Here is a 27602-nt window from a genome sequence, read left to right as displayed (position 1 = left end):
CCAAAAATCCCCCATAGAGAACAGCAGAAAAGTGGTCCTAATTGAGAGTGTCAGAAAAAACTGACAGTTTAAAGTTTAGATTACTCCCAAATCCTCATTTTGCACTGAAATGTGGCGTGCAGCACCGGGTGACAGTTCTACCCGTCCATGCCAAATTTCAGCTTGGTACCTCCAATAGCTTTTCAGGTGTAGCCCCTTGAACACCATAGAAACAAAATGTAAGAGTCTCACAGTGGCGCTGTCCACAAAGAAATTAGTTCATATAAGCTTCAGGTGTACCCTGAACAACACAAAATGTTCTTCTTGTTGATTTAAAACACCACTCTTTTCACTGAAATTCCTTTATACCTCCCGAAAAGAAGAAAGAAAAGGGGATATAGTGTAATCCTGTGGTGATTGTAAAGGCCGATTTCTTTTTTTTTTAAAAGGGTCACTTTTGTAGATGAATCACGCTCTTCACAATCTCTCATTGAAATATGACCATTTTTCTCCTGATCGATCCTTGCATCACTCTTAGATCATCAGCTCCCATATAATCAAAGAGAAATAATATAGTGCGATATTGTCTGACAAACAATTAACAATTAATTTATTTCTAGATGTACACTCACATTTGGATTAAAAATATACAGCATATAGCATCACCAAGTTGATGCAAAAGTATAGGTATATCACCAACACCGTCAGTGGGATGTAGAGTAGGGGTTCACTTCCTGCGCTGAAAAACCACGCCTAATGGACCACATATTAGGTGGTTTTAACAGGAAGTGATGCACTAAATGTGCTTCAGAATCTAGATCCCCCATGTAATACATCCGGTCTGTTTGATATATTTAAATAAAAAAAGCGGGAAAATGGTGAAAGGAAGAGGAGGAGTTTTTGTAATTAACAAATGGATTTAAGCCCTTAGGGCATAGTGTACCACCATGCTTCTGATGAAGGACCTAAATGTCTGAAACGCGTAAAGCTGGTGGAGATCAACATCCTAACTGATATCTCTGGAACTGTGGTGGTGAGTTGTTTGGTGTCCGGAAACCCCTACTCTATTGGTGATATACCTATACTTTTGCATCAACTTGGTGATGCTATATATTTTTAATCCAAATGTGAGTGTACATCTAGAAATAAATTGATTGTTATTTGTTTGTCAAACAAAATCGCACTATATTATTTCTCTTTGATTATATGGGAGCTGATGATCTAAGAGTGATGCAAGGATCGATCAGAAGAAAAATGGTCATATTTCAATGAGAAATTGTGAAGAGCGTGATTCATCTACAAAAGTGTGAGTGACCCTTTAAAAAAAAAAAAAAAGAAATCTGCCTTTACAATCACCACAGGATTACACTATATCCCCTTTTCTTTCTTCTTTTTGGGAGGTATAAAGGGATTTTGGTGAAAGAGTGGTGTTTTAAATCAACAAGAAGAACATTTTGTGTTGTTCAGGGTACAACTGAAGCTTATATGAACTAATTTCTTTGTGGACAGTGCCACTGTGAGACTCTTATATTTTGTTTCTGTATTTGTAATAAGGAAATTGTAAGGGATCCTTTTTGTGTTTCACAGGCTGCAGTCCTTTGTGCGCAGTTAAAAGACGATTTTTATCTTTGATTGTGTTTTTCCTTACTAGTCTTTTTCTGCAGCAGATATGTTTTCCTATCAAGATAATAGGAAAGAATTATTGAACGATATGTTTGGAAATACTATGGACAAAGAATCCGAAAACATTTGTGATGAGGACTTATCAATAGTATTGAAAAAAGTAGAAACCGCCATATTGAAGGAGAATCATATGTGGTGGGAGGTTGTTACCTTAGAGAGATACCAAGCAGATCATTTAATCCCTAAGGGACTAAAAATCATCAACCCCCCCCATCCTTCACAACGTTAAATGACAGTTTCAAAACAGATTGGGAAACAATATTAAATAACTGTTCGTTCCAATTAATTGATTTAATTTTAAAAGAGAGACGTAGAGGTTTAGAAGTCCTTAATGAAGAAAAAAATATCCTTCAAAATATGGCGGAAGTTTTTAAAGATCAAAAAGAGTTCAAAGATGCAGAAATAGATATTCTGAGAAAACTAAATAAAGAAACAAGGGAATTAAAGGATAAAAAACAAAAAAAACATTGTAGAGACAGAGACTCTTTGTGTAAGAAAGTTGAATCTCATATTGATATAGAAGATGAAACATCTAATGATTACCAAACTCCGATGATCTATAGGTCAACGGTGAACAGAAGGGAAAGAAATGTGTATGATAATCAATATAAAATATACCCACCAAAAAATAATAGATGGGAATATCCTAGAAAGAGAAATAATAAGTTTGAAAGAAAAAGACCATACTACCAGAGTGATAGGAGACAGAGACCATGGCATGAGAATTTTATATCTGAAGAGTATGACAGTGTGGGATTTAGGGGAAATCCTATCAATTTGAACAATAGATACGAGCCTCTATATAGAAGGGAGTCACCGAAATCACCTTTTTTAGATTTGGACCAAAGGAAAAAATGGAGGAATTGGTGTTCCCCCCAAAAATTGAGACCAATATAAATAAATTAAATAATAAAAAAACCAGAAGGGGGAAGAGAGGAGGCTGCAAAAGTAACGATAAAAAATCTAAAAAGAAAAAATTCGTAGAGTCAAACAGTAACATAGAGGAAACAAAAATCTTTAACCTAAGTAAGAAAATATTTACCTCTAATGAAATGAATGTGCTTAAAAAAGGTCTAAAATTTGCTCCAACAAGTCAGATTGAACCTTTTAATTTCTATATTGACCTTCAAAAATATATAAGGAAACTAACAGTTAAAAAAAAAATTTATGAGCAAAGAGAATCAGATACCGGAGGTCCCTCAGGACCCTTATTCAAACCAAAGTCAACATTCTATCCAGCTAACCAAAAGTTTTATTGACTGTTTTGGGAAAATGGTCAATCATGAGACTGAAAAAATTCTGACTAATAAGAGGAAGAATAAAAGATGTAATTTGACCAAAAATGAATTCAAAGCATTAAAGGAACTAAAAATGGATAAAGATCTCATTATTAAACCTGCGGATAAGGGGGGGAGCTGTAGTCTTAATGAATAAAGAAGACTACATCACAGAGATAAATGGCCAATTAAATAGTGATGTAACATATAAGAAATTGAAAGGTGATCCTACTATTAGGATAACAAAGGATCTTCTAATTCTGACTGAGAAAGCTTTAGCAAATGGAGTGTTAACGAAGTCAGAATTTGACTATATTAATCTTAAAAATCCTTCTGTTCCAACAATTTACACCCTACCAAAAATCCATAAGAATCCCATACACCATCCTGGTAGGCCAATAATTTCTGAACCAAATAGTATCACATCCAACCGGTCCGCAGTAATAGATTTCTATTTACAGCCTCTAGTTAAGTTGACTAGAGCATACCTAAAAGACACTAGTGATGTCCTAACCAAGTTGAATATGATAAAGTGGGAAGAAGAATATTTTCTAGTAAGTGCTGATGTTTCCACACTGTATACGATTATTGATAAAGAAAAAGGAAACACAGCGGTGGCTTATTTTTTAAGTTTGTCTGATCTTAAACCAGAATTAAAAGAGTTTATTTTAGAGAGTATTCAATTTATATTAAAGATCAATTATTTTTATTGTAATGGTTTTTATTATTTACAACAAGAAGGAACAGCAATGGGCACCAGGTTTGCCCCCAGTTATGCCAATCTTTTTCTGGCTTATTGGGAAGAACATAGGATTTGGCATGAAGGAGAGCTGGGGGCCAACCTGGTGTCCTGGCAGCGTTTTATTGACGATATTATTTTTATATGGAAAGGCACGAGAGAAGAACATTTATTTTGTGAATTTTTAAACACAAATTATTTTAATATAAAACTTACCTTTTCCATCAGTCAAAATGAGATTGTGTTTTTAGACCTAAATATTTATATAAAAGAAGGTCTACTCTATACAAAGAATCATAGGAAAACCACAGATTCAAATAGTTATATCATGAGAGATAGCTTACATCATAAGAATTGGTTAGATGGTATACACTTCAGTCAATTTCTTCAAGTAAAGCGAAATTGTTCTGAAGAACAGGTATGTAATACACAGATAGAAAAAATGACAAAACGCTTTAAGGATAAAGGATATAGCAGAGAAACATTAGAACAAGCACATTCTAAAGTTAATGAGATAGAAAGAAACAATCTATTAAAAATAAAAGAAAAACCCGGGGTCAAAACAGATAATTTCGAATGGGCATTTATTAGTTGGTATAATTCCCAGAATAGAGAAATTGAAGCTGTCATAAAAAAACATTGGAGAATTTTAAAACAGGACCCCTGTCCTGAGAGACCGCAATTTATATATAAAAAAGCACAATCTTTAAAAGATAAATTAGTTAGAAGCTGTCTTGATGTTCCTAAAAGAATGAGTGTAAGAAGTATCGGTTTTCATAGATGTGGCTTATGCCTAATGTGTAGAACGGTAAAAGGTCCATCAAAGCAAAAAGAATTTAAAGTGAATGATGATAGATTTCCTATTCAGGAATTTATCACCTGTAATTCAAAAAATGTTATTTATTTATTACAATGCTCATGCAATCTTGTTTATGTAGGAAAAACTAGTCGCCAATTAAAAACTAGATTATCTGAACATATATATAATGTGAAGAGGGGTTTGGAGATGCATACTGTGTCTTCACATTTTAAAACTTCCCACAATTCTAACCCCTGTAAATTTATATCTTTTTGTGGTATCCAACAGATCAATGCAACATGGAGATCTAATGATATTGATGTAGGACTAGCTAGGTCAGAGATGAATTGGATCTATAAATTAAAAACTCTAACTCCTAATGAATTGAACGGTGATTTCGAATTAAAATGGTTCTTATGAGGTTTTTAGAAGTACTAATTAGTAACATCTGGTGAAATTTGATATTGATTTATCATTAAGTGTTTTTAATATTTGATTGTGTTTTTTATTGTTCTTACCAATTTTGTCAACCTAGCCCTGTTTTCAGCATGTAACCGCATATTTATTTATTTACGTTTACATTATCAGAATTAAAAATGCCCCATGATAGGAGTGTTTTACAGTCAGCACGTGATGTAGCTATCTGCTATCATGATAGCAGGAAATGATGAGGCCGGAGAATGTGACTGCTTCCGGCGTCTGTAAAAATGATCGTTGGAGGTCAGTATAGCAGATGGAGTCTCCATTGGGAAGTGAGGCACTTGATGTGCGCCACGGCCGGAAACTCCGTCAGGCTGACACGTGATACGCTATGGTAGCGGCGTCCACGTGTTATTCCACATGCGGATCACGATGGTAATGTGACTTCCGATATTAGCGAGGATGGCAGCAGGAAGTGACGGGGCTGGAAAGTCATGTTAGGTGGTTTAAACAGGAAGTGATGCACTAAATGTGCATCAGAATCTAGATCCCCTATGTAATACATCCGGTCTGTTTGATATATTTAAATAAAAAAGCGGGAAAATGGTGAAAGGAAGGGGAGGAGTTTTTGTAATTAACAAAGGGATTTAAGCCCTTAGGGCATAGTGTACCACCATGCTTCTGATGAAGGACCTAAATGTCCGAAACGCGTAAAGCTGGTGGAGATCAACATCCTAACTGATATCTCGGGAACTGTGGTGGTGAGTTGGTTGGTGTCTGGAAACCCCTACTCTACATCCCAGTGACGGTGTTGGTGATATACCTATACTTTTGCATCAACTTGGTGATGCTATATGCTGTATATTTTTAATCCAAATGTGAGTGTACATCTAAAAATAAATTAATTGTTATTTGTTTGTCAAACAATATCGCACTATATTATTTCTCTCTGATAATATGGGAGCTGATGATCTAAGAGTGATGCAAGGATCGATCAGGAGAAAAATGGTCATATTTCAATGAGAAATTGTGAAGAGTGTGATTCATCTGCAAAAGTGTGAGTGACCCTTTAAAAAAAAAAAAAAAAAGAAATCGGCCTTTACAATCACCACAGGATTACACTATATCCCCTTTTCTTTCTTCTTTTTGGGAGGTATAAAGGAATTTCGGTGAAAAGAGTGGTGTTTTAAATCAACAAGAAGAACATTTTGTGTTGTTCAGGGTACAACTGAAGCTTATATGAACTAATTTCTTTGTGGACAGTGCCACTGTGAGACTCTTATATTTTGTTTCTGTATTTGTAATAAGGAAATTGTAAGGTATCCTTTTTGTTCTTCACGGGCAGCAGTCCTTTGTGCGCAGTTAAAAGACGATTTTTATCCCTTAAACACCATGCCCCCCCTCCGGAATTCTCTATGGAGAATTCAGTTTTATTTATTCAGCCTTAATATAAGGGCACGACTATATATATATATATATATATATATATATATATATATCTGTACAAATAGTCCGGCACTCTAGTAAATCCACCATCAAAACGATGCTCAGGTGCCTCCTAATGAAGGAAAATATATTGTATAATGAAGTGGCACTCTGAGACTTAAAAGCAGGTAACGAATGTTGTTTATTCCATGAGCTGGAAAAGCGACCAACGTTTCGGGGCCACACCGCCCCTTTGTCAAGGTGTATGCTGACATACATATATATATACACACACACTTGCATATATATATATATATATATATATATACACAGTATATATACACACACATATACACACAGATATATGTCACACATACATTTCACACAAATGCACATGCACTTACCTTGCAGCAGATGCAAGTTGCAGATGGGGACGGGACAGGCACCATGTTATTGGGCCCCTCCCCCTAGCGGCAAAATGGTGTGATTTGAGGTATAATCGGGATTTACCAAGCTACTGTCATTTAGCTGTGACTGTAAAAAGTCCTGTAAAGAGACATCCATTTCTCAGTCATTGTCCAAACCACATTCATCTGGCCATTCTGTGGCCATTGCTGGTTTTGCTATGCGCTTGAACGAGGTATTGGATGATACGTCAGCGAATTCCTTGTCTTCCGGACTGCTACTGGGTCTCCTGTCCCCCTTGGTTCCCACTTGACAAGCATATTCAAAAGGTACTGTGTCCTAAGGGCATCTTTCCCCGACTGTCGGTCGCTGGCTTATCTTCATTGGCCTGGCTGGCCAACATTTCCAGTAGTCCCTTTTATCAAAAGCTTCTTCAATAGTTTCAGAGAGTTCTTGCAATAATAGCCACAGGTTCCCTGATATTACAAGTCCTCTGGCATATGCCCCCAGTGGGCAGTCCTGACTAGATATATGGTGGGGAGTATGGCAGAGAATAAATGTAAGGATCGGGGTAAGGGGCTAAGCCCCTACTTATGCTATACTGTATGTCAATGACCACATTCTGATTCTTCTGCCAACTGTATTATTAGGCTCCAGAATGATCTGTGCAAAGTTATAAATAACTGGATCTGTCTGATATAAGGCTCTATGTACTAAGCAGTGATAAGTGACAGAGTGAAAAGTGATGTCTGTGATAAGTGCCAGCCAATCAGCTTCCAACCGTCATCTCACAGGCTGTGTTTGAATAATGACAGTTGGGAGCTGATTGGCTGGCACTTATCACAGGCTTATCACTTTTCACTGTGTCACTTATCACTGCTTAGTACATAGACCCCATAATCACTGAAATGTATGATGAGAATGGACACAGAACCTGTTTTACAGAGCTAAAACTGAACAGTACAGTTCAAAGCAGTTTGGACAGTTTAGCATCATTAACAGAAGTATTACGTTTTTATCCCCACTATTTACTTGTTAGTTCTCATCGTACTTCTAAGAAAATTATGTAAAACATGTACTGGCTGCATTCCTGTAACAATGGCTGTCAGTGTCAGCACACATACTCATTTTAGGCTTTGCCCTGTATCTTGCAGGCATCAGTTTGTGCCATCATTTTTGTACATTTTCATCTAAAGAATGCAAACAAAATCTGTACACTTTTTCAATGTAGGGATTTTTAGCTGTACATACTGCTTTAGATACAGTATTATCCTTGATGCTTGGTAAACCAAACATAAACTGCCTTATATGCCATATAGGGAGATAACCCAGACTGATTACAGACAGGGTTAGCTTGAGGCCCAGTCAAGTGAAGCAGCCGCACAGTGGCGCCACCCCATAGGGGGTGCAGTGCAACAGCTGAACTTCTGGCCCATTTAAACTTCTGGCCCGGGCTATGCAGGGCTCATTCTCCGGCTCAAATGCAGCCCGGGACGTGACCCATCTTTGACGTGTCTACGTGACCTCATGGAGGTCACACAGTCGCACAGTGCATTAAGGACGAGGAGACAGGCAGCGACACAGTACAGGTAATCAGTTGCTGCTGCCTGCTGCCCTGAAGGAACTTCTGTTCCACCCCTACGTTCCCCTCATCAAGGGGACATTTAAGCAGCTGCATCTGCAGCCTTCATAAGACACCTGACCCCACTGCCATTTCAGATCCATGAGTGAGGCAGCTTAGCAGGAAGCAGTCCTGTTACAGTCTCTTGAGCTGCATGCATTAAGCTGGGTAAACACTGAGACGACCGGTAATCGCTCCGACCTTCCAGGCGATTTCCCTTGAGCCCAAAACTAGCAATATTGAGCATACATACACGACAATTGTATGAACGACCATACGATATATCGTACCACTTAGTTGTAAACGATTTATCATTACCCCTGTACACACTAGAACAACTGTCATTAGGATCCCAAGAATAGATGGAAAGAAGGTGACATTAAAATCGGACCGCCATTTATTTAAGGTCGTCCGGTTTGACGTACAGACTAGGCGATGTACACTATATCGCTAGCAATGTCGTCAGGTTTGATGAGTAGCACATCACCTCACGACATTGCATGCGACTGTGGGAGCGAGCAAGGGGCTGCGCATATTGGCCATACACACTTAGCGAAGTAAGCGATTTGTTGTTATAAAATGGCAAATAAGCCCAACATTGCTCCAATGTGTACCCTGCATAAGTCTTCTGCGGGGCCAATCTGTGCTTTATTTTTCTTTTACTGTGGGGAGGGGAGGGGGGGTAATGTGATTTTTGTTGCCTGTAGAGGGGCCTATGTATATGGGGTTTTTTTTCCTGTGGGGAGCAATGTGGGTGTTTGTTTTTTCCTGTGCGGGGAATAGTGTATTCAGTTTATAGTATTCATTATGTACATAGTTGGATTGTGTGGGGTGAGTGCTCCAAAAATTCTCGTGCAGGGTTTGTGTAGACCTGGGGCCAGCCCTGTTTACAGGATTAGGAATTGTAGCCCCCAACACTCATGCACCAGATCAGCTGCTGCATTTTATACACATTTTTTGAATGTTATTTTATTGTTATTCCTGGAGGCAAGAGACGGGGTGTTAATGTAACATTTAATTGAGGTTGGATTTGACTTATGATTTCAAAACTTTTTAACAAGATGAACATATATCACATCAAGGTTTTACTGCAATATAGAGTATTACTTCAAGATTCCAGGAGTGTTTTATGCTGTTATCTAGCTGCATGAGAGCTGCTAAATAGTAAGTGGGAGGTCTTCCTGGGAGCCACTTGCTTTTATGCAGTTTATATATTTCAAATTATGCATTATGTAGTTGAAAGTATTCTTTGAAGAAAAACTACATTTGCACATCTATCCATCCATAGATAATAAGCATTTCAAAGCAAAGGGAGTGCGTTTCTCTCTGTGCCTTCCACAGACTCAAGTAATTACAGGCTGTGCTAGCTACGGGTAATATTGAGAAGTAATATGGATTTCTTTTAGTACAGTAAATTAATTCATATTGATTAGTAATGGGGGAAAACGAAAACTCCATTAGGCCTGCAACATGCTTTGTTTTTCTTTTAAGCAATAGTAACCTCAAGCCTATGGTTCTAAAAATGCCAACACACTCGGGAAGGGGGTGGAAATATGGAGAATATTTGGCAGTATTCATACCTGAGGATCAAGGACATATATTAGAATGTGAACAAGTTGAACAAACCTTTCAAAAATACACTTTTCAGATTTTTGCAAGTGATTAAATAATATGAATATGTATGTAATGTAAAATTCAAATTACTGAATGAAGTATTTCTAAGTTATAATAGTAGATATCTCATAAATCACATCTGCTTGGCAGCTGTAATCGATTCAACAAATACTGTAGTGTCAGAAAATCCTTTATTCATTTCTCTCATCTCACTTGTGCAGATAATTGAAAAAGATTGTACTAAATGATACAGTTTACCTCCATTACAGTATATATCATCTTCAATATTCAGTTACCTCTGTATAATTGTAGCTGTAATAATAAAGTTTCATTTTGTTCAGCCTGAAAATGTCAATATTGGCGTCTCAATTTAGAAAATAATTCTGCAAGTTGCCTGGAGAACTGCAAATACCATGGAAGCCAAACATGGAGGACACACCCTCCGGGTGCTCTGTCCTCAGAAAAATAAGGGGTCTATTTAGTAAGCAGTGTTAGGAGACAGAGTGAAAAGTGATAAGGTGCCAGCCAATCAGCTCCCAACTGTCATCTCACAGGCTGTGTTTGAAAAATGACAGTTGGGAGCTGATTGGCTGGCACCTTATCACTTTTCACTCTGTCTCCTAGCACTGCTTAGTAAAGGGTATCGGTGAAAGCCGGACCGGTCAAGATTCCGGAACGCCGGACTGGTACAGCTCCCTGCAGCGACCTCTGCTGCTGAGGAGCTGTCAGATGTATAATGCGAGTCCCCGTCCTGGGGGTGTGTCAGTGACAGGCAGGGAGCATTCATTATAGTGGCTCCTTGCCGGACCAGATGCCGGGACACCGGAACGGACCAGCTCTGCTGCTAAGAAGCTGTGTCCGGGGATTGTGTAGTGACAGCCTGTCAACGGGGGGGAGGGAGAGATTACAGCCGGCTCCCTCGGACAGACAGCGCATTACAGCAGAGAAAAAATAGTGGAGCGCTGATTGTGACTGACCAGATAATGATAATTTGAACACATTCAATTCAGGTAAAAATATTGAAAAATAATAACTGTAGTTGAACAACACATGATAAAAAATTCAGTCACATAAATATACATACAATCACAAAAACATATACATCCTACACAACATGTATTACGAATGGATCCCGTTTAAAAATTGCAGTAATGTCAACCAGGGTTGATGGTTAGAATCAAATAATTATGCCTATATATTCTGGTCAAATTAGTTAGTAGTCAAAGCAAGCAGATTCAGCAGCCATTGGGCTAGTAAGCCTTCAGAAAATCGCAAACTGGCATAAGCAATGTCAATAGCAGGTTCTGAGTGTATAAGATAAATCCTCCTGGTGTTGATCAGACACTAAGGAGTTAATAGAACGTAAGGTGCAGATGCATTCAAGCAAAAATCCATGCTATAATTTGGCACTTACAGTATAGGAGATAACTAAACTTTCATTCATCGGCAACTCAGATGTTACTATGGTAACTCCACTGTTGGGAGGGAGTTACTCACTGTGCACAGCGTTCCGGTGGATGTGGCACCAGTAGCTGATGTTGAGGAGCCGTTTGGATAGCCGTGTCTCAAACTGCATGCAGTCCTCGGTGCTGTATGAAGGACAGCTTAGGTCTCTGCACAGCGTGTACCGCTAACTGCCGCTGCCTGCTTCCTGGTTTGACATCAGGGGGCGTGGCTTAACGCATTTCTCAGTCAGGTACCGTTTCGTCAGAAGCACCTTGCCCTCTCAAATCACCTTCTTTTATTCAGCTGCCAGCCAATCAACTGGAGCCGGCCCTGGAGATCATATAGGATGCAGTTTTTGGTGATCTATGTATTAGGTCCTGTTAAGGATTGATTGAGCAGTATTGCTTGGTGTTCTGATGTTTTGATTGATGTCTGTGCAGATCCAGGAATACAAGCAGTGCCCTTGATAAGCTGAGATGGTCACCTGTCACCTCCCAGGAACACCCACTGAAATTGTCTCACTCTGAATCCAAATTTGTTCTGCGTCCCCCAGCGGTAACCATCGAGACGCATGTGCAGACTGAAAACATTGGCCACTTACACTGCGTCCACCTCTGAATCAGGCCCAGTGTGGGGATAAGAAGAGTTGGAATTACTTTAATACTGAGACAGTCTTCTGACAGAGACACAGAGCTGCTCCTTAAAATTCAGAGGGCCTGATTCAGAGGTGGATGATAATGCAGCCGTGACTGTGTCCTAATCCGCAACTCAACTGTGTCTATATTCTAATGCCGCAGCCAATGGGATTTGTACAGTGATGCCCACCAGCTGTGGCGCTAATCCACTGCTTTGTGTATTACGTTGCACCATCAGCCGCACATTGATCATACCATCCAACATTGCACCTCTCCTATTTCCCTGTTTCCGTCAAACAGAGTATTACACACATTCAACAGTGTCACAGCAAAGCTAAAAAGGTGCCCACTCTGGCTCAGCTCATTTTAAAAAATAAATCTCAGATAGTTTTTCATTGCATTAGATAATATACATAGGTGTGTTCTGGAAATAGTTGTATCAAATGCAAAAATGTTACATCCAAATAAAACAAATTAAGCAATATAAATATGACATACAGTAAAACAATGTATTTTTAAAAAGATGCAAGCAAGACAGGTGATCACCCCATGATTGAAGTTAAACACAAAAAAAGTGCCAACAATATCTGACAAAGTTGTCACGGATGTGTATGACAAATCTTCTCTGCACAGCATTGTATAACATGTGGCGCTTTAAAATGAATAATAATAATAATAATAAGTTTGTCATTTGCTTGCAAAACCAATAAAACTCTGACATCATAACAATGGTATTTGAAAATATATTAAAATGGATTTTCTCTGTAAAGGAATTGCTAAGCAGGATTCTGTACAGTTTATCATATGACTGAGCAGAGAGAAAGCTGCAGTAAAATATGCTAGAGCTGCGCTTGTGATCATTATATATAATTGTGTGTGATTAATCTCACATTACATGATCTGTAACTGATTGAGACATTTAACACCATTTACACAATTTAATGGTTGCATGTGTGGGGAAAGCTAGCAGCAGCAACACCCAGCGTCTGGATTGATTTTGTTGAAGAGTAAGGGGTGTATTTATTTATCAAAGGGTGGAGATCCTAGTATTGACCATATTTAGGGATTGCCCCTATTTAATATATCAATGTCCGCAGGATGCGATTCAATTACTGGTGGTTGCATCCAGCCCTGCACCAGCAGCATTGTGCATCAAGTGTACATACATTTACATCCAAACAGGTCATAAGAAAGGTTTTCTAACATTTGTTTTCATAGTGTAAAATGCATTAGCTAATATATTAGTTTCAATTATAATCTAACCCTCTCACTTATGAATTAAAGAAACAAAAATACTGTATTTATTTAAAATATGCCCACAAAATCATATAACACATGTATGAGCTATGAAGAAGGTTTTATCAGCTACAGAGGTGAATCTGAAGCTCATGCTTGAGACCTTCATCATAATCATCAACAGGGTGTATTTACAGTTACACTGGCTCTCAGGCACCTGCAATTCCTACTGAAAGGCAGATATGCACCTCCAGGGATATCCTTCAGACAGGTGCCTCAGTTCACAATTGCATGACAACAATACCCTTACTTTACTCAGCCTACGTTTGTATGCTACTCTGCAAGCATAAGGAGACATAGGGCCTAATTCAGAGATGTACTTAAATTAGAGATGAGCGGGACTGGTTCTCCGAGAACCGGACCCACCCGAACTTCCAGATCCGAGACGGGAACCGAGCTAGGCTCGGGTTTTCCCGCGTGACTCGGATCTCAAAACGAGGCAAAATGTCATCCTCTTGCTGTCGGATTCTCGCAGGTTTTGGATTATATAAAGGTCCCAGCGATCGGCGTCATTTTCACTCCGGCTGTAGAGAGAGAAGCTAGCAGACGTAGTCAGTCACTGTCAGTGACTCAGTGTGTGTGTGTCCAGTCGGGGTCTTCGGCTGAAGGCAGCTGCTGTATTGTCCATAAAGGGGTTTAGGCTGCAGTATATAAAGGGGCTTCCTTCATTGGGTTCTGCAGCTGCTGTCAATTGTCCTGTCAATTAACTGTGGCTGCTGCTATGTTTTTGTCCTGTCCGTCAGGTTAGGGCTGCAGTCTATAAAGGGGTGCTGTGTTGTCCAGGGGGGGGGGGGTGCTCTAATTATGGGTGCTCTTCCCCAGTTTAAAAAAAATAAAAGTTATTTTTTTTGTGTATGTGCATTAGCAACTTAGCTGTACTATTATTGTACGGTGACACTGCCGCAGTTTATCGTCCACGTATTTGTGACTCTGCAGGTGGCCTGTCCGCACTTGGCAGGGGTGCTTTGTTGTCCATCAAGGAGCTGCTGCCTAATTCAGGGGTGCTCTTCCCCAGTGTGGAAAAAATAAAAGTGAAATGAAATTAATGATATCAATACTGTATATCAATCCACAAAAAATAAATAAATATTTTTTGTGTGTGTGCGTTAGCAACTTAGCTGCGCTATTATTGTTTGGTGACACTGCCGGCCAGACCACAGTTTATCGTCCATGTATTGTGACACTATAAGTCGTAGTACAGTGAATTATTCTTATTCATAAATAATCTTGTGACACTGTAAGTGGTAGCGCAGTCTAATTTTCAACTTTTCACTTCTTTCCTCATGAATAAATGATTACTGTACACGCTGACTACAAGACAACAACAAAGTGCTAAATAACATGTGTTATATATAAAACATAATGACATCACTGTAAGTGGTAGCACAGTGTGTTATTCTTATTTATAAATAATTAATCTTGTGACACTAAGTGGTAGCGCAGTGTGCTATTCTTATTTATAATTAATTACTCTTGTGACACTAAGTGGTAGCGCAGTGTGTTATTCTTATTCATATATAATTAATCTTGTGACATTAAGTGGTAACGCAGTAAGTTATTCTTGTTCATAAATAATCTTGTGACACTGTAAGTGGCAGCGCAGTGTGTTATTCTTTTCTTATTCATAAAAAATCTTGTGACACTGTAGGTCATTGATACCGCAGTATAATATTTAAAGTTGGTACGAATTGATGTGTGTGCTGTACCCCACTTCATTCATGTTTGTTGTTATGGAGAATGATCAGTTGAGACTTGAGAGGAGAGCAGGAACCACATACTAGTGCTGGAGCTGTCAGTGCCACCAGTCATGATGATAGTAGTCCATCTACATCATCTATTAAAGCCAATGCCCAAGGGCATATAGGGCTTAAGTCAGTGTATCCAAATTCAAGAACCAATCTTTTACAGTGGTAAAGAAGAAAACATCAAAGGGAAAGTTAGCTGCAGAAAGACATAAAATTGGCAATATGCCAGTTTCACCACATTAAGAGGTAAGGAAAGGCTAAGGCCTTGGCCTTTATTTATGACTGATGGTTCTGCCTCTTATGATGACATAAGCAGAAGTGAATATGCTGACATAGAAATTGAGGATGCTTCTGTGGAAGTGCACCAGGATGAGCAGGATATTTGTGTAGCTGACGCTAATGAGGATGTTGATGATGAGGATGTTGATGATGAGGATGTTGTTGATGAGGATGTTGTTTGTGTAAATTAGGCACAAGTGGATGAAACAGTTGCTGCACATGATAAGAAAAAGCCCATTGTCATGACTGGGCAAAAGACAAAAAAACTTGGTTGTGTTGACTCATCTGCATCACCAATGGGTTTTCTTTGGAAAGTTTAGTTTTTTCTCAGCAAATGCACTTGCTGGAGAAACTGGAGGAGAAGCCACCTCTGCATCATGTGCCACTTGAGCTGACAAGTTGGTTACCAACAGCTCTTTGCATCTCTTCAGATCTGTGTCCATTGCGAAGAACGGCACAATGTCTTCACCCCTTCTGGGATGAAAATCTACTCACAGCAACAGCAGGCATAGTGCTCAAGGATTCTCAAGAAAGACGCAACGTAAGACTTAAACCTTAAATCTTAAATCTTGCATTTGCTCTGTTTGGCTTGTCCACATATATGTGGTTAAGTTGACAGTGGGTACAATGGCATTTTGGAGGCCACTAATTAAGTTATTTTTTAATGTCCCTGTACAGGTTGGGAAATGCTTTTCTAGTGAAGTGGAATCTTTGCAAAGATTTGTTTAACAGTCAATTGTTTTTTTGAAACCACTAGTAGTAGTCTCCCTGGTCCCCTTCTGGGATGAAAATCCACTCTCAGTAGCAGCAGGCATAGCACTCAAGGATTCTTCTGGGGCAAGGACTGATGTGAATGAATAAAATATTTTTTTGTAAATACCTCCCCTCCTCTCCTCCCTCATAAATTTGCTTCGTAATCAAAAAAATTAAATGAAATTTACTACCAATCTACCCTTCTGTAATTACATTTATTTAGGGATTCCTAATACAGTATTTATCTAAATGTGATCTGCTTTGTACAGTTTTGTAACATTTATTTAATGAGAATTAGTTCTGAGAAATACCATATACAGTACATGGCAGTCCACAGCCCATACGATATTCAGAGTAAGACAAGAATCATGCTGAGATAGAAAGCAACCTACAGAGAAACTGCTTTACTACCATTGAGGCTCAATAGTTTGGCATAAAGTCTCTTGCTCAGCATGTAAAGCAGGGGTGGGGAAGTTTTTTTCTGCCGAGGGCCATTTTCATATATGTAACATTATTTGCAGGCCCAGTGCAGGCCACGCCCCCTCGGTGTGATGTTACATGTGCGGGGTCACAATTGCCTGTGATTACAGCAATGCCTGAAGCATCCTGAGTATGCTCTGGGGAGCTGTAAGGGCAGCGGTCAGAAGTGTCCTAAGAATGCTCCAGGTGGCACTGCTGCATAGATTATGGTTGCAGGGACACAGGCAGCACCAGTTCTTGTTAAATAACTTGGACGCGAGACCTTCTCTTATAAAAATTAACCACTTTATTTCTCTCCTCCTGCACATGACTTTAAAGAATGAATATGGTTACACCAGCTATTTCTCTCCCTCCATTTCAAATACTTGGCATGTCAGATGGTGTATGACAATCTTGTGGATATGGCTACATTACAACGCACTCTACTTCACCAGCACAGTCTTTAAGCACAGATAGAGTAGATGCTTTGCACTCTACACATAAAGGTCTACCTGGCCCTGTGCTGGCTTGTGCCTGTGGTTCTCCCACCTCATACATGCATGTCCACCTGGCCCTTTGCTGGCTGGTGCCTGTAGTTCCACAGCTTCACACAGATCTCACATATATACTAGTGCACACTGCCTCTCTATCTCTTCTAAGACAATATACAGAGTGTCTCATACCCAGTCTGCCTCTCTCTGCTTCCCTTCTCCTTTACATGGGACAGCAATATCCAGACTTTTCCGTTGCAGTTATCACGCTCTCAATTGCAGCCCATCCCTCTCCTACAGGAATGGCTCCTTTAGCCACACTGTATTATTATTATTATAATTTATTTATATGGCGCCACAAGTGTTCTGCAGCGCCTTACAAAGTACATAAACAAGTAAGTAACCAGCGACTTACAATACAATACACGGATAAGGATAATAAACATTGCTATATTAGAGACCTTTACACCCACATAAGCAGCTAAGTGTTAGTTGCTCTAGTGGGGAGTAAGAGATAAATGAAAATACAGTAGGGAGAAGCACAAGAGGGTAGAGGGCCCTGCTCAAAAGAGCTTACATTCTAAAGTGGAGGGGCAGACAAACAGGAGTGACACAGATGGGGTAGGCGGAGAGGAAGGAAGATGTAGCAGCAAGTTAGGATGAGAGCTGGAAGGCTTTAATGAAGTAGTGGGTTAAGAGATTGTTTGAATGATTGTAGAGAGGTGCAGAGTCTGATGGGGAGAGGAAGGGAGTTCCAAAGGTGAGGAGCAGTGCGGGCAAAACTGTACCACAGTGACCCAACCCCCTCTAATGGCTGCTGGGGTTTTTTTATGCATAAGGGACTCCTCTTGGCCCTTAACAGTAAAGCTCCCGGGAAACTCTTCTTCCCCATCTCTTACCCCTCTCATGAGTGATCAAAACGTCACTGGGCTGCTCACACTGCAGGCTTCCAGCTTTCTCTCTGTGGTCTCTCTCCAGACCTCTCTCCTTTGGCATTATATTGGCATCATGGCAGCTGCCACAGCCCCGCCATTCTCCCCCTGATGGGGGAGCGCAAAAGCTACATTCCTACTTCCCAGCTCTACAGTAAGTCTGTCCCCAAAGATATCTGCTGCCTTCCAACTTCTCCCTCTCAACTCCCTTGTTCTCTCTCCCCCCTCCTTTCTCTGCTCTCCCAGCTACACATCCAGTAATCCCTCCCCTGAGTGTCTTTCTCTTCAGCCCCTCCTCTACCTGAAAACCCATTCCCATGGTCTCTGGCATTTAGTATCTTCAACAGACAGCAACCTTCAACACTGAGAGAGGTGTATTTACCAATACCATCCCCTAGAGGGTGTTAAATTAAACTTATTGCAACTGACACAAAAGCGATGTTATGTCATGGGAGGCCAACAAGAGGTGTTTGGTTGTGCTGCCCATTTGTTTTGTTTGTTTTGCAAAGCTCAACTCTTTCACATTGCAAACCCGGCTCTGACCCGGGATTTTGAATGCGGGTCCAACCTAGCTGCAACCTGGGTCAGACCCCTTTCACACTGCACCTTCGACCAGGGTTATTCCTGGGTTGGCCCCGTTCACACTGAACCCGGGTCAGCCCTGTAAAACCCTATGAATATCATTAACAATTTACTTTTTCAGGCTCACAAAGATAAGATGACAAAAGGGAACAAAAGGGAGGGGTGGGGACTGCTCCCAGCATTGCAAGAATCATGGCTGATGGATTATCACTGTGTAGCCCTGACTTCATGAGTGTTTGTGCTTTACTGCTGTTTGATTCAGCCAGTGAGAGCATGATGCAGCTTCTGACAGAAAGGTATACAGTTCACTTCTTCATCACTCCACTTAGCCATCACTGTAATGACATAGGGCTCCATTTACTAATAAAACATAACCCATTTAGCAATCGACCAAAGGGGTTATGCATCTTTCTGCATTTAATAAACAGCGGTAATCTAAGATTACCGCTGTTTCCACAGAGCGATGCAGTCCCCATTGCCGGCAATGGAGACCCGGCGGTGCCTTCCCGGCTTCAGCGAAGCCTTCCAGGCACTCCCGGGTCCCCATGTCATGCACATGCGCAGACGGACCGTCGCGCATGCACATAACACTGGAGCCCCATTGCCTGCAGCGTTAGGCTGCCAGCAGCCCAGCGGTGGACCTCGCCGAGGATGAGGGTTTCGCGGGACTTCGCTATTAATAAATACAAGTGGCATTTTTGTTTCTATCACAGTGATACTAAACGAAAATTGCCGCTGGTATTTTCGTTTATTAATAAATGGGGCCCATAATTCCTTTCAGACTGCTGGAATACTGCCTCTGCTGTTGTCTGCAGTGTGCTGCCTGTGTGTCTGGCTGCTGAAATCATCAAGTGAGACCCAGGAACATCCAGTCAACTGTGTTTGCTGAGTCCCGTGTTGGATAACCTGGGTAGGGCCCGCTCAAAATGCACTATGACTTGGGTCAGTCCAGAGTTCAACCCTGGTCTATTGCAGGGTTGAAATGCCGGGTTGCTCGACCCGGGAATTTTTCTGGCGGCGCATTCACACTGCACCTCGACCCGGGTAGACCCGTTAATATCCGGGTTACTTTTGCGATGTGAGAGGGGTATTATATAACCTTTGCCTTTATTATAACATTTGCAAACTTTGGGGGAATATAGATACTTATCATGCATGTAGCATTTGCACTGATGCAGTAAGTGTAATACAACTAAGGGCCTGATTCAGCTTTGGGAATAGAGGGCCTGATTCAGACCCGGACACTATTTGCGTACGCTCATTGGCTAAAAGGGGCCGGCTATTGAAATCATGTGCTCGCACTGCGTTGTGTAAAGCCGCCCACTAAGTAATAGCGAGCGGCCGCACTATGCGCTCGAAACCTGTATAAAGACGCCCCTTTGCCACTCGCAACACGTCATCTCCGGCACTTGTAGGATTAATCGGATTAATCGGGAACATGGAGAGCTATCGGTGCTACTCGCAGTGCTTGTGGTAACCTTTTCCTACCACAACATTGTGAGCAGTTCTGGCTAAAATACAACCAATTCACGTGTGTAATGATGCTACTTTGCTAATTATGCACACCCATTAAACGCCGTTCTGACGGTCGGGCACGTCTGCGTTCGCATATCCACCCCCACCGTTTTCAAGCACCTTCCCCTGTTAATACCCACAAACGGCACTGTGACTCAAAATAGCGGCCCTGGGCGAGCACTTTCCCATCACAATGACTGGTTCATGCACGTACATTGCGACTCATACGCATGCGCAGACTGCTAAAAATCGCTCAATGCAAGCGCAGCATAGCGTCCGGGTCTGAATCAGGCCCAGAGTACGATATAGAAAGTAACTGTGCCTCTTGGTAAAACCATGTTGCATTGCAGGTGGGGCAGATTTAAAATGTGCAGAGAGATTTAGATTTGTGGTGAGTCCAAACTGAAACCTAAACTGCAGTGCAATAATAAAGCTGTGCAGTATTTTTAGGCTACATGCAAAAGCAGCCAGTATTTACCCCACATGCACAAAATAAAAAACACAGTTATACCTTTTATACCAAAGTTCTGGGTTCAGACCCGGAACTTACCCCTGGCATACTGCGGGGCCGACCCAGGATATTCCCTAGTTGGCGCCGTTCACGCCAGACCCGGCTTTTTGGCGTTGCAGTGGACGCTTTGATTTGATGTCATCTCCAATCGCCACTGAAGCAAGCCAATTGGGAGGCATGCGGCACGATCCAGGTCATCGTGACCCGGATCGCGCCATTTACACTGCAGGGTGCCACGGGAGCAACCCGTGGCCATCCCTGCAAAGTACCTGAATTGGATCACCAGGTCCCTGGACCCGGGTGGATCCATTTACACCAACAAAAATCCCAGGTTCATGCGCATCAACCCGGGATTTTTAGGTCGGTGTAAAAGGGGTAGCACTTGCTATATCTTACTCTATTCCCAAATCTGAATCTACCCAAAAGTTTTTTCAATGATCATGTAAAAAGAATCAAAATAAAACATAATTTAAAAAATAATAATCCTCAAATATATATAATAATGAATAAAAAAGTTGTGTTGAGCTCAAACGGCCCTTGAAAAAAATCACACAGATTAGCAAAGTATACTTGTTAATATATAATGTATTCACACTATTTCCTCCTCATGGCTGTAATGTATATCTTTTTTTCTTTATTTCTGAGTCATTTGCCATAACCTATACTGCTGCTTAGGTCTGGTGTTGCAAATTTTAAACATATAGGTTTTATTCTGTGTCTTAAACATGTCTTATGCTGGGCATATACTATACAATTATCTGTCAGATATCTGTCCAATCTGGCTGGTACGAATGAAAACCTGGTAAAGTATGGGAGCAAATGACAGTCGATCATATCTTCTTAAACACTGTAAAACTTACAAAAAATAATTGTTCTAATTGGTTAAATTTGTGTATTCTCACCAATTTGTCTGAACAACCATTTTTGTCTGTTTTCCACTGTTTGTGAGCAAATGATTTATGTAATTTGCTCCCATACTGTACATTACCAGATTTTCATTCCAACCAGCCAGATTGGACAGATATCTGCCAGATAATTGTATAGTGTATGACCAGCATAAGATTTTTTAGATATGTTTATATTCAATAGCCATGTATAAGTGAAATGTTTATAATGATATTTAGAACTTAGCTCACTAGTTATAAACACTTGCTATCAGATATGAATATTTTGTGAAATTAAGAAAGGATTAAAAAACCACAACCTCTGCCATTTATTCAGTCAATCATTACATTGTCTAGGGTAGTTATTAAAAGAATAATATGAAAGCAAAGTGCCATGTGACGATCTTGACATATGCAAATTGGATTGACAGTGTATCATTCTAATTAAAGTCAAAAAGAAATGTTAAACTAAAGCTGACAAGTGCAATACAGAATGTGCATTCAATGTGCATATAATAATGTGGCGTAATATTCAGGCACATAAAAGTTCTCTGTCAATCATAAGAAGCGGTAACATGTTTCACAAACCTTTGAAATGTTGCTTGATCGGCTTGCTGAGCGCCCAGGGGATTTGTCATTCTGCAAAACAAAATTATATTACCAAATTAGGTATGATAAGTATGTTGGAATGTATCTTGTAGATACACTTTCATCCATGCTGTGTCAATTAGCTTTAATTACAAGATAGAACAGTGGAGTTTGAACTGATTTCTCTAAATGCTATAACTATCAAAGAATTATACTAATATGTTTAACACAGTTTGCTGCAGTCTTAAGCAGTGGAAAAAATAACATGGATTGAGTTATCATATATTGCAGTAAAATAATATAATTGTAGCCACAGAATCTGGTGCATTGTGCAGAGAAGAGGTAGTCATGAGACATGCCTCTTGTACAGGTTGAGTCTCCCATATCCAAAATGCTAGGGACCAGGGGAATTTAAGATATCGGAATATTCCGTATTTTGGAATATTTGCATACTATAATGAAATATCTTGGGAATGGGACCCAAATATAAACACAGAATGCATTTATGTTTTATATACACCTTATACACACAGCCTGCAGGTAATTTTATACAATATTTTCAATAATTTTGTGGCTGAAACAAAGTTTGTCTACATACGTGAAATTCATTTTTTTTATATATACAACTTATACACATAGCCTGAAGGTAAGTTTATACAATATTGTTTTTAATTTTGCACCTTAAACAAAGTTTGTGTATTTGAACCATCCAAAAGCAAAGGTTACACTATCTCAGTCAAGTTAAAAAAAAACATATATGGGAGGCTCAACCTGCAATGGATAAATGTTTTGCTATAGACCTGTAACATACCTACAGTATTTTGTAAGTGATTACTATGCTTGGAGTAGAGATGTGCAAAGATCCCAATGTTTTGGTTTTGGTTCTAAAACATCGTCGTGTTTTGGTTTTGGCAAAGCCACCCTCAAGTGTCTTGATTAAGTTTTGGATTTTTTTTTAAAAAACAACTAAAATCATGTCTTTTTCACCTACAGTATTATTAACATCAATAACCTTAATTTCCAGTTATTTCCAGGCAATTTTGATCACCTGACAGCTCATAACATTGTTTTCACCAGTATTGGCCAAAGGCTGCAGCGAGCTGGCTGGCTAAACAATGCGACAGAGCAGGGGCACAGACACATGGCAGTTTAGAAGTATATACTGTAGCACATCTATGATAAACAATTGCAAGTAAGTGCAGCTCACAAGTTCACTCCTGACAAACATACACGAGAGCCTGTTTGCACTGGATTGCAGGTGCTAGCTAGTGTCTGACAAACATACCTAGTGACAAAGGTGTCTGCAGATTAAACACTTCCCACTCACTACATGTACAGTACCACTACCTACAACTCTCTCTAATGGCGACTAGTATGTAGTATTGTAGCATGAACTACAGCTCACACCCTCTCCATACAATCTCCTGTGTGAAGTTGCACCTGAAATCATGAGGGAGGGACTTATATGCAAGTATTTAGACCCGAGTTCCGATCTTGGCAAGAAGAGCTTAGTCAGGACTTGGTTGTACTTGGATCCCCAAACTGATCCGAGCCGGGACTCGTTTCAACTTAGAACCCCAAAGTTTGGATGTGTTTGGTTGTCTGTAAAACTGAGCAGCTCATCTCTAGCTTGGAGGTACGATGGTCTATATATTACAATAATAGAGCAGAAAAGCCAGTCTTTAAGTATCTCCATGATGTATTAATAAGGTACCACAGTAGATATCTCTGATATCTGCTGTGGTCTTTCTAGTTTCGTTCAGCACAGCAGTCCCCTTAGTAGGTTATGTTGACTGCTATATTGCCAAATTCATCAAGCTCCGAAGTGCATAGCTTTTCCAGGCTTGCCTATAGATTGCATTTGCCAACTTTTGCTGGTGTTAGCCATTCTAGCCTATAGGCTACTGAATTGCAATATTTTTCAAGTGGGATCCTTTGGATCCATCTCCAGTAATGGCAGCTTGCAAATGTGCAGAAAGAATAATAGTAGCAGGGATTCAAAGTAACCAGTGAGTATTATAAGTGTTGTTGTATTATGAATATATCTGTGAAATTATTCCTGGTACCTTTATTGTGCATGGGGTTTAACAGTGAAAACCACTGCAGGGACAGCTACCGCAGGTTAGCAGGGCGTTAACAAGGGGGTTAAGGCTTCATATAAGAAAGGTGGTCCAATGACAGGAGAAAAGGTGGAGACCTCAGATGGATTTAACCTTGAAGAATTCCTGAATGCAGCCTCTTTGGCTGGCCCAGTCCTAGTTTCACAGGCCTCAGTAGCCATTTTGGGTGGAACAGGGATAACCATAGCAGGGCAGGCACATATTTTGACATTACTGGGACTTAGATAGCTAGGTTTAGGGCTTGAGTCTGTCAGGGGGCAACATTGGGAGGTTAAGGGTGAACAGCTCTGCTGCCCAAATAGAGATAGGGCTTGAGCACAGGGCACATACAGCAACCCCCTATTTGTCAATGTGCAGTAGCCAGCGAACTTTAGACTTATCGTGTAGGTATTTAATTAGCGATTATCACAAGAGCAGACAACTGACTCCGAGTGATGCGGACAATCAGGGCAGCATGGACGGACCATCACTTGAGTTAGGACATTCACAGGCCTTCATTCCTGCTAAAAATCAAGAACTGGCATGGGACCATTCAAGCCAGGAGGATGTGTTCATACCCCCTTCCTACTTTCATTCCCCATAATTGTTCTTTACATCCCTGGTGGCCTGTGCCTGGGCACATCAAAGAACAGAAGGTCCTTGGAAATGGGGTCCTTCATGGTTTCAGGGTGAGTATGGACTAGATAAATACATGGGGGTGCTGTCTATGTATAGGAACTGTTTTTCTCCAAGTACTAATATCTTTACTTTTCTGGTGTGGTTTAGGATGACATTGCCTCACCATGGATGGACTCACCAATAGGGTGTCAGTGGCAACAGCACTTGGAATCCAGGTAATAGATCTCCATCTCTGTCTGACTCTGTGGGTGCATGTGCTGGCCCCCTCTCTCCCATCCTGGAGCATGAATATGATCATATTCAAGCTTTTGGCTATGATATAGTCTGTGTACAGCAGATCCGGTAGCTCGAATTGATCTACTGACCACCCACGCAAGCTCATGCACTTTCTGTTGTACAGCTTGCAGAAAGGGCCCAAGTGCATGCTTGTATCTGCTGTGGTGGGGGAGGTGATGTAGATAGGCATGAAGATTCCAGAGGTTGGTGTAACAGCACGGCTATTAAGTGGGATTTACAATGCAGGGCCCACAATAAAATCACCCAGGAGAATAATGTAAACGTTTTCGAGGCTACAGAGACAGGAAGGGTGGCTCTTGAGGCTGCCAAGAGAAAAGGAGGGTTTGGTGAGGAGGCATATAAGACCATTTGTCCCTGGATGGGATAATTACTTGTTTTCTCCTCCTGCTACTTGGATACCAGAACCGGTGAGGACTTAACATTGCTGATTTACTTACATATGACACATGACATGCTAGCCAACCTTTGGGCCACCTTCTTGTTAGATGGGTTTATTCTCAGTTTCCGCTTGCCCATATCCGGATTGGTGCAGATGGGTTCTCCTATGAACCTCAAATTCCCTAGAGAAGTTCCCAAATAAGAGGCCGCTGCTGGGATTTTGACCTCAGTGGCTCTGCGAAAATATGCAAACGTCGCAGGGATTTGTATTGAGATGCCCACGGATGGCTTCACAAATCCAAGTTCAAAAATGCAACATTGGTCGCAGATCAGTCAGAGTTCTGAGTAACCCTAGGGACGTGCAGAGATGCCGCCGGAAATGAGATGCCAGAGACATTTTTACTGTGCACAGGATAGCAGTCACAGGCTGAAACCTGCCCCAGAAATGGATGCAACACACCTGTGTTTTAGTTGCCGCCCACAAACTGTCCCTGCCTGTCAATCACTTTGCGAATAACTCCTCACTGCAAAGCGACAATGGTAATGAAACTTGATGAATGCACAGTGCAACACAGACGTATGCACAGATCACTGAGTTTTGCCTCATTCAACGCTTGTTGGTTGGTAAGTAATTCCATTGATGACAGTCAGGGTAGAGTAGTATACCAGTCCTTTGCAGATACACATGACTTGGTGAAGAACTACAGGCCTGGGGTGCTAATGGCCAAGCTGGATGTGGAGAATGCCTTTTAGCTATTGCCTCTACACCTCTCGCTTTCTGATTTATAGTTTTCAGATTACAGGATAGGTATTACATTCACAAGTGCTTGCCTAAGTGCTGTGCGGCGCTGTACAGTGTTGTACACCTTTTTTGAGAAAGTCAGTACTTTTGTGGGTGGCTTTTTCTTTTGCTTACTTTGGGTCCTTTCATATAGAGGAGTTAGTGGCTTCTCCCAGAACTTCAACTGACACTGCCTTGCACTAATGTACTGATCAGGGAGTCAGGAGTTTTATGCAAAATCACCGGTCCAAAACTAATCATACGGGCAGAGGTCAGTGGATTTCCCTTTCAGCCCATGATAACAACGATATTTGGCAACAGATTTCTTTATTGCTAAAACAAGCCCATGGGCCTGCCTGGTTGTCGTATGACAGTGTTGCACCCCTGGCCAAATTTCAGTTCATAGTAGTATTCATGAAGTGCATTTCTGACTTGAGGATTGAGGTCATATACTTTGGCTCTCACTGATTCTGGATTGGTAACATCAAGGCGCTGGGAAGGTGGAAAAGTGATAGAAACAAAACATGAGACCAGGCAAGTAGGCAGATGGGTGCTCATTCAATTTCATGTTGAGTGCATGCACCAATCTGAATGTTTTTTTTTACTTGGTTTGCTATAAATTTGCTAATTCTTCTAATTTGACCTGCTAAACCTGAGTGTTTTTATTTATGCCCTCCATGGGTTCTGAACCTCATGTGGTCACTCATTAGTAGGGATCAGCTAGGGTTGGGGTTTCTGTTTTCCTGGTTTTTGTATGATACTGACATCTTCCTCTTGTTTCATATGCAGGTGGCATGGTCAGAGGTACGTGGATCGTAGGCCACTCATTGTTTTCTAGTCTGGGATCTATGCTAGCAGACGGGTTTAATTTCTTATAAGGATAGCCAATTACATAGTGTAGGGTTCGTTGTTTAGGACGGATGTGTATGCTGTGAATTCAGATATGCTGTAAAGCTATTTAGTTGCTCGAATATGGTGGCAATCTACCTTGGTGGAAATGATCTAGGCAGAGTGAGTTACTTAAACCTTGTTAATGACATTAAGGCAGATTTGAATAAGCTACATGCTTGCCCACCTGACATATGACTGGTTTGGTTGGATATTGTCCCTAGGAGGCACTGGCAGACTGGGCATGGCCAACCTATCTATGTAGCAAGTCAGAAGGTCAACCGAATGATAGGCAGGTTCATATGTGGCCTGGGTGGCAATGTGGTCCATTTGGATACCAGGGTGGAGTCACTGTACACGGCAAACAAAGTGGATCTGACTGAAAGAGGTATGACTTGGTTTGCGGATGATCTTCTAGCTGGTGTTAGGGCATAGGCTGTCA

General features: G+C 40.8%; 1 protein-coding gene across 1 annotated transcript in view; it reads right to left on the bottom strand.

Annotated features, from left to right (window-relative positions):
- The window catches only part of MARCHF1 (membrane associated ring-CH-type finger 1), a 314931-nt gene that overhangs the window by 187786 nt on the left and 99543 nt on the right, over positions 1-27602 (bottom strand). Inside the window, exon 3 of the mRNA XM_088450275.1 lies at positions 22079-22129. Coding sequence (XP_088306401.1) covers positions 22079-22129 — 51 coding nt within the window. The remainder of the gene's footprint in view (positions 1-22078; positions 22130-27602) is intronic.

The sequence above is a fragment of the Taudactylus pleione genome, unplaced genomic scaffold (assembly GCF_031769625.1).
Source record: "Taudactylus pleione unplaced genomic scaffold, aTauple2 ptg000513l, whole genome shotgun sequence".
NCBI lineage: Eukaryota > Metazoa > Chordata > Amphibia > Anura > Myobatrachidae > Taudactylus > Taudactylus pleione.
The sequence above is the reverse complement of the archived record's forward strand: the minus strand, read 5'-3'. Positions and strand labels throughout refer to the sequence as shown.